This window comes from Lolium rigidum, chromosome 6 (assembly GCF_022539505.1).
Source record: "Lolium rigidum isolate FL_2022 chromosome 6, APGP_CSIRO_Lrig_0.1, whole genome shotgun sequence".
Taxonomy (NCBI): Eukaryota; Viridiplantae; Streptophyta; class Magnoliopsida; order Poales; family Poaceae; genus Lolium; species Lolium rigidum.
This window is the reverse complement of record NC_061513.1, coordinates 73,729,910-73,737,536: the sequence shown is the minus strand read 5'-3', so window position 1 is coordinate 73,737,536 and position 7,627 is coordinate 73,729,910. Positions and strand designations below refer to the sequence as shown.

Genomic DNA, 7,627 nt, shown 5'->3' with positions numbered 1-7,627 from the left:
GAAGAAAGTGCGGGCGCTTAAAACAAAAAGGAAACGACGGCAAGAGGTATCTTAGTTCAAACAGCTCCATCACGACCTAAGGCTAAAAGTAACTGTTGAAGTAGTGCATGCATGTGACAAGGTAGTATAGCGCGCGTTATTGACTTATTGTATATTGCTGTCGCAGTCTGGTTACGTCGTTAGCACAAGCTCTTACGCTATGGGTCATCAATTGGATCATTAGACGCTCGCGATCGAGAGTTGTTCCAGGTACGATGAGTTCCAGTTAGTAGCAACTGGGTATCTGCATATATAAGGTCATCCAAGCCATGAGCTTATAGTGTAGCTTGTTTATTCCACCAGTTGGTATCTAGGAATTGAGTGATGGAGCCAGCGGCAGCCATGATCGTGCCGCTCGTGCTGGCTCTCTGCGCGGCGATGGCCAGCGCGGCAGTCGTGGAGCACACCTTCAACGTAAGTTTCTCGTACCAATAGCTGCTTTAGTTTGACATATCAGTTGCAGCTTTCAGGCCATACTTAAGCATAGCTACAAGTGACCATGAGGACATTCCATGTTAATTCAGGTGGGTGCCATGAACATCTCTCAGCTTTGCACGAAGAGTGTGATATACACGGCCAACAAGCAGTTGCCCGGACCGACCATAGAGGCCAACGAAGGAGATACAGTGGTCGTCCACGTTGTGAACGAATCGCCGTACTCATTATCCGTCCACTGGTAAGTCTCAAAGCTTCCTGCTCCTCCTGCTTGCGAATTAGGTCGTGTTTTGGCGTCGAACGAGTGGATCATCATTCGTTCGTTAATTGCAGGCACGGCATATTTCAGTTGCTGAATGGCTGGGCCGACGGGGCGTACCTGATAACGGACTGCTCCATACAGCCTTCTGGTAATTTCACGTACCAGTTCAACATCACGGGCCAGGAGGGAACCCTGTGGTGGCACGCCCATTCCTCGCTCCTCCGGGCCACCATCCACGGCGCGCTCATCATAAAGCCCAGAAATGGCACTGCTGGCTACCCGTTCACGGTGCCGTATGGAGAAATTCCAATAATACTTGGTATGATGAAAGCTAACGCGATTCCACAAACATATCTATTGTTTAGCTTTAAGCAAATGATACAACTGGCTTTAAAAAAAATGATACAATTGGCTTTAAACAAACTTCTGTTTAGCTGAAGAAAAAAAAGAAACTTTTGTCTAACGCCACATGTACCGTCTTGCTATTTTTAAGTGGTTCATTCATGATTCAACCAGTTGTGATTGGAAAATTGTAAACGCTAAAACTTTCAATAACTAAATAAAACGTTGTATGCGTTGGTCGATGCAGTGATCGGAAAATGCCCCCCTTTCAAAAATAAAATAACTACAAATAGAAACTTCTGTTTAAGTGCAAGCACATTGTTCTCGCTCCAGTGTATTTATTTGCCAATTACCATGTAATGTTTGTACACAATTCTTTGATAGGCGAGTGGTGGAACAAAAATGTGAACGACGTTGAGATCGATGCGCACTTGACCGGCCTAGGACCGGCTATTTCGGACGCGCTCACCATCAACGGCAAACGAGGGGACCAGGCTCCCTGCAAAGGTAGAACTCCGCGGACCTAGCGTAAAATTTATAATTGAAATTGAACACAGCACATTGCTAACTGCCTGAAACCGGGATCATATATTAGGTGCCGGTGTCTACGAAATGGAGGTGGCGTCCAACAAGACATACCTCCTCCGGATCATCAACGCCGCAGTCAATGTTGAGCTCTTCTTCAAGTTGGCTGGCCACAACTTCACCGTGGTCGCCGTCGATGCAAGCTACACCGACCCATACGTCACCGATATCATCGTGATCTCGCCAGGGCAAACGGTGGATGCCCTCATGACCACGTCAGCGCCGCCAGGACTGTACTACATGGCGGCCAAAGTGTTTGACAGCAAGACCGTCTCGATCCCCTTCAACACCGGCACCGCCACGGGCATCGTCAGGTACACCAAGGCACCGAACAACACTGTTGCCTCCATGCCAGCCATGCCGGCCCACAATGACATCGTCACCGCCGGTACCTTCTACTGGTCTCTCACCGGCCTTGCCCGGCCGGGCGACCCGGCCGTGCCAACAACGGTGAACCACAGCCTGGTGGTGGAGTTCGGGTTGGACCAGGAGCCGTGCGCGCCGGACCAGACGAAATGCCAGAATTTCGCGCTCGTGGCATCCATGAACGGGTACTCGTTCCAGTTCCCCAAGAACGTGTCTCTCCTCGAGGCACTATACGACGGTCTTCCAGCCGTTTACTCCGAGGACTTCCCGATGTCTCCGCCGCCGGTGCCAGTGATCAGAAAGGCGACATCCGTGATGAAGGTAATGTACAACGAAGTGGTAGAGGTAGTGCTGCAGAGCAGGGCGTACAGAAACAACCTTGGTACAGAGAGCCACCCGATCCACCTGCACGGGTTCAATTTCTTCGTGTTGGCGCATGGGCTCGGGAGCTTTGACCCAACAACGAGGGGTGCGTTCAACCTCGTGAACCCACAGGTGCGCAACACGGTCGCTGTGCCCCGCGGCGGGTGGGCCGCGATACGGTTCACAGCGAACAATCCAGGTGAGTGTGCCAAACTGATTGATTATTCCTTGGAATTGGCCGCGAGGCTTCGGTTAGTGACTGAACATATAGCGATGACTGGTTTGTGCAGGTATGTGGTTCATGCATTGTCACTTGGACGCTCACCTGCCGTTGGGGCTGGGGATGGTATTTGAGGTGCTCGACGGTCCAGCCCCCAATCTGCTTCCTCCGCCGCCTGTTGGCTACCCGAAATGCTAATGATCGAGCGCAACCCTACCTTATACCCCTAGTTGGTTATTTGTCTGTCTAGTTGTGTGAGCATGTCTGATTTGATACATTTGTTGAAAAGCTTCTTAACGATATTAAAATAATCTTTTTGTCAATTTTTTTGAAAGCTTAGTAGATTGTTCAAAGCTTTGAATTGGTTCTGGATAAAGCTATTACAAACATATGTTTACGGGAGTGATATTTTGGCTGCTCCCTTTATTTTGAAATGCATGTACACGCATTTTGAAAATTTAAAAAATTGAAACGAAAAATTTGCACGTACATCTTCACGTGTTACGCGCTCATAAAGTTGTTTCATGAAAAAATGGACTTGTCAATTGACGGCCCACGTGGTCGTGGGTTCGATCCCCACAGACGGCGCCAATTGACGAGAGAACACATCGGCAATGCCTACGTATTGTAGACTTGGGTTTCGGGAGAGAGCGACGATGGAGATTCCGGGAGCGAGATTAGAGCATCTCCACTCGTCCCCCCGAGGAGGCCCCCGGCGAGCGTTTTTTCCATCCGGACGGCGAAATTCGGCCCAGTCGCGCCCCCGGTTCCTCGTTTTTGTCCGGATTTGGGCCTAAATTCATCCGGCGATCCCACGCCCCCCGGCCCCCGGGGAGCTCTCGGGGACTCCGGACGAGTGAAAAGCGGGGAAGGGCCCGATCTGTCGGTGACTCGACGCACGAACCCCACCGCCACGTTGCTCAAAATCTCCCCCACCCCTCGTATCTCTCTCGCCGCCGGCACCACCCCGGCGGCTTGTTGCCCGATTGCGCCGCCACTCCTTCCCCCACCTGCCTATATTCCGCCGTGTTTGGACGACGACCTATCCGGCTGCTCTTCCGCCCGGCCTGTTTTCCGGCCCGCTTGCTCGTCGTCGCTCGCGGCTCGGGTTGCCTCGACCACGCCCGTCAGGTGTTCGTCCATTTGCCTCGCCGGCCATGGACTCGGACGAAGAGGAGGAGCAGATGTTCGTCGAGCTTATGCAAGAAGAGATGGCAGCAGCCGCCCAAAACGACGAGCACATGATGATCCTTGGTTGCTTGGCAAGCATGTACGCCGGACTGGCAACTCGTCGGCGTGGTGGGTCGGCACGAGGTCGCCGGAAGTGCAAGCCGAGACGGCGAATGGAGGGCTACTCGCATGTTGTACGCCGACTACTTCGCCGACAATCCATTGCACGGTGAGAGTGTTTTCCGGCGTCGTTTCGGGATGAGCGGAAGCTATTTACTGCAAATTGTGTATGCCATCCGCCACTTTGATCCCTACTTCAGATGCAAGGCGGATTGCACTTGGTTTGGTTGGATTTTCGTCACTGCAGAAGTGCACGGTGGCTATGAGGATGCTCGGCGTATGGAGCTCTCGGTGATACTGCGAGATGACTATCTTCGGATGGCGGAGTCCACCGCCCTTGATTGTTTCTACCGGTTCTGCAGGGCCGTCATAGCGGTGTTCGGGGACTATTACTTGAGATCACCCACTTGTCGAAGACACTCGGAGGATCCTTGCAACAAATGAAGCTAGAGGTTTTCCAGGGATGCTTGGAAGCATTGATTGCATGCATTGGCAATGGAAGAACTGTCCGTTTGCGTGGCAGGGAATGTACAAGGGTCACAAAAAAGGCTGCACTATGATACTTGAAGCAGTGGCTACCCATGATCTTTGGATTTGGCACTCTTTCTTTGGTATGCCTGGATCCAACAATGACATCAACGTCCTAAACTGCTCACCGGTCTTTTCCAAGCTTGTTGAGGGTCATGCTCCCCCGATGGACTATGTGATCAATGGTCGGCACTACAACAAAGGATACTACCTTGCAGACGGTATCTATCCAAAGTGGGCAACATTTGTGAAGACGATCTCCAACCCTAGCACCCCCAAACTTTGCGAGTTTGTCAAGAAACAAGAAGCTTGCCGAAAAGACGTCGAGCGAGCATTTGGTGTCCTACAGCAGAGATTTGCTGTCGTCCGGTTCCCCGCTATGACTTGGTCCAAAGATCAGATGTGGGAGGTGATGAACTCGCTGTGTGTGCCTACACAACATGATTATTGAAGATGAGCGAAAGCATCCGGTTCCTACGGCTGAGCAAGAAGCACCATATGAGAGAGAGGGTCCTCTTGCACAGCCTAATCACCAGGTGCCTCCATCATGGGCCGCCTTCATTGCTATGCGCCGGGAGATTCGAGACTCTACAATGCACCAGTCTGCTGCAAGATGATGCGGTGGAGCACATATGGAGGCTCCGAGGCAACGCCAACGCCGACGCCAACTAGTCCGTCTTAATTTGTTTGAAAAATTGTGAAATTTGTGTGCTTCATTTGTTTCAGCACTTGTTAAACATTGTACTTGTTATCGCCGAATTTGTTTCAGCAATTTTCGTCCTCTTGTTTGCCGAACTTGTTAAATTTTATGTTGAATTTGTTTGAAATATGTCAAATGGTCGAGGTTGGGGGTTTCCTGCCGGGGGGACGGCTGGAACTTCGGCGCTCCCCACGCAAAATCTTCATCCAATCCGGACGAAAATTTCGCCGGATTTGGGCGTGGGGAGCGCCAACGAGTGGGGATGCTCTTAGGCACACGACGTACCCAACTTCGGGTCCCCTCGGTGGAGGATCCCTACGTGCTGCTAGCAATCCAGTATATGATCATAGATGTGTTTACAGGGTGCCGTCGTAGGCGGAGCTATATTGTCTATCTATTGTCTCTCCTATTTCGGGTGCCATAGCTAGCTTTATATATGCAACCAGCCTAGGGTTTTACAAGAGTCCTAGTCGACTACTTATTCAGGTTGCCTTGTTGGGCCTTCTCCATATTTGGTCTTCTCCATATTGGGCCGAGCCAGGTATACTAATAATGGGTACCCGAAGGGTATGCCCATGTCATGTGTCGTGTGTAAAAAAGAAAAAAATTCAATGCTAGAAATGAAGCTTTTCGAAAGATAAATTTTCTCTTTTTTACATAGGACACAAAAAATATTGGTTTCTCGCGAAACTTGACAAATATACATATAATATGAAGATGTTCACATAGAATTTTTTGTCAATTGTTTTTAACATTTTAAAATAGAATTTTTTGGTAGAGGGAGCATATGCACCCGAGAGCCGAATTGAATTTCTGGGCTATTGAACTTTTACAAAGAGGGCTTTTTAGGGTGCAATTTACTAATCATAAAGGGTAACACCATAGGATCATCTCAATCGTCCATTGGGTGGGCATTGTACGGAATTCACACAAGGCATATTTTTGTATATATTAAGAGCGATTTTTATCTGTAGTTATGCATTTGTGACACTAAGTATCCCAATTGAGTAAAATATCCTCCATATTACGAATTCTAGAATATTTGGATCCTCGTTTTGTGGTGCATATCTATTAGGCAAGGTACAAGGTGATGACCGGCATTAAAAAGTATCAGTCCGAGGACAAGGAATGGAACAATTGGATAAAAATTCTAGACATAACCGTCGAAGACACCCTATGATCTTTACCCATTTTGTACCGCCACATCGACGAAGCACGCCGGTCCTATCTATCAAAAACAAGCAAAACACTAAGCTCGGCTAAAAACAAGCAAAACGTTAATCGCTAAATGACATACATATGCTGAAAAACCTGACAAATTAAAAACGAAAATATACTGCCGGCGCACGAGTGTGCGCCACTGGTTCCACACCTTATCACCGGCGCACGTGCCTGGGGCGCCGGTGGTATGGCCTTATCACCGGTACACAAGCCTAGTGCGCCGGTGATAACTGGGCTACCGCTGGCGCACCGGGCTATTGCGTCGGCAGTAAGGCAATACCACCAACATGTTCCCACCGGTGTGCGCTGGTGCGCAGGGGATGATGGAATATGGTGGGCCAGCGACAGGGTATTTCCTAGTAGTGTCGCATAATATATTGGGTGGACAATGGAACCATGGTTAAGGATTAAACCATATGGTGGAGGTTCACTATACGGACAACACAATTAGGATTAACTAACAAACGTAGTCAATCATTCTAGCACCATATAGACATCGCTGACCATAGTCCCGGAGTGGGACGGGTAAGTCAGCTGGATCTTCTTCCTTTCGCGTTCCTCAGGCATGTGGTTGGGCTGCAGTCCATTAGGGAATCAGCACGGTGGGAGCCCGCAACGCCCCCTTCCATGTCGTGGAGTGACAACCATGGTCTCATACAAGGAAGGGTAATTGAGCGTGGGTTTATTAAATGAAAATCAGTACATTGGATGGAATTCAGGGTCAGGGAGAAGGGCATTGATTGGCTAGTCTTTGGACCGGGCCTCAGACCTAGGACGTCTGAATGGGGTTAGCTACCTGGATGTGCAACATGGCTAAAGATGTTATTGGGAAAAGTAGCGCACCTCTCGAAAGTGTACATAAAGTGTCATGATACTCCCTATTTTTGGGCAATGAATTATGATCGCGGTGGGAAAGGAACTACATGAAAGTTCTTACAACCCATGAAAGCTGACAAACATAGTTTTCATAAATATAATATTTACCTTTTCAAGAAACCTATTTTCGAAAACCTGCATATGCCTAGGGTCCCTGATCACCGTTGTAGATTGTGCATCAAACACCTTCATAACAGAGCTTTCTGAGTATGCTTGTACTCAATCTACCTTTTTTTTATCCCATTCTAACTCTAGGAGAAACATGAAATCCATCCGGACCCAATAGTACGGTGAGGGGAACCAGCGGACGTCCGACAACCGGAGTACAATAGTAGCCAACTAAGTTTAGATATAATGAAATTACCGAGATAAATATAGGAGGGGGAACTTGTAATATCCC

At 49.0% G+C, this 7,627-nt stretch overlaps 1 protein-coding gene across 1 annotated transcript; it reads left to right on the top strand.

The window, feature by feature from the left end:
• Positions 1–381: 381 nt before the first annotated feature.
• LOC124668588 (laccase-8-like) lies at positions 382–2,831 on the top strand. The gene is made up of 6 exons (XM_047205698.1): positions 382–453; positions 564–715; positions 808–1,055; positions 1,463–1,585; positions 1,674–2,591; positions 2,683–2,831. Exons 1-6 carry the CDS (start codon positions 382–384, stop codon positions 2,808–2,810), a joined length of 1,641 nt encoding a protein of 546 aa, XP_047061654.1. The 3' UTR covers positions 2,811–2,831.
• The last annotated feature ends 4,796 nt before the right edge of the window (positions 2,832–7,627 follow it).

Coding starts and splice junctions, on each gene's coding strand:
- LOC124668588 (XM_047205698.1), top strand. CDS start 382: ATGATCGTGCCGCTCGTGCTGGCTCTCTGCGCGGCGATGGCCAGCGCG. Junction 1,586..1,673: donor GGACCAGGCTCCCTGCAAAG/GTAGAACTCCGC, acceptor ATCATATATTAG/GTGCCGGTGTCTACGAAATG. Junction 2,592..2,682: donor GTTCACAGCGAACAATCCAG/GTGAGTGTGCCA, acceptor TGGTTTGTGCAG/GTATGTGGTTCATGCATTGT.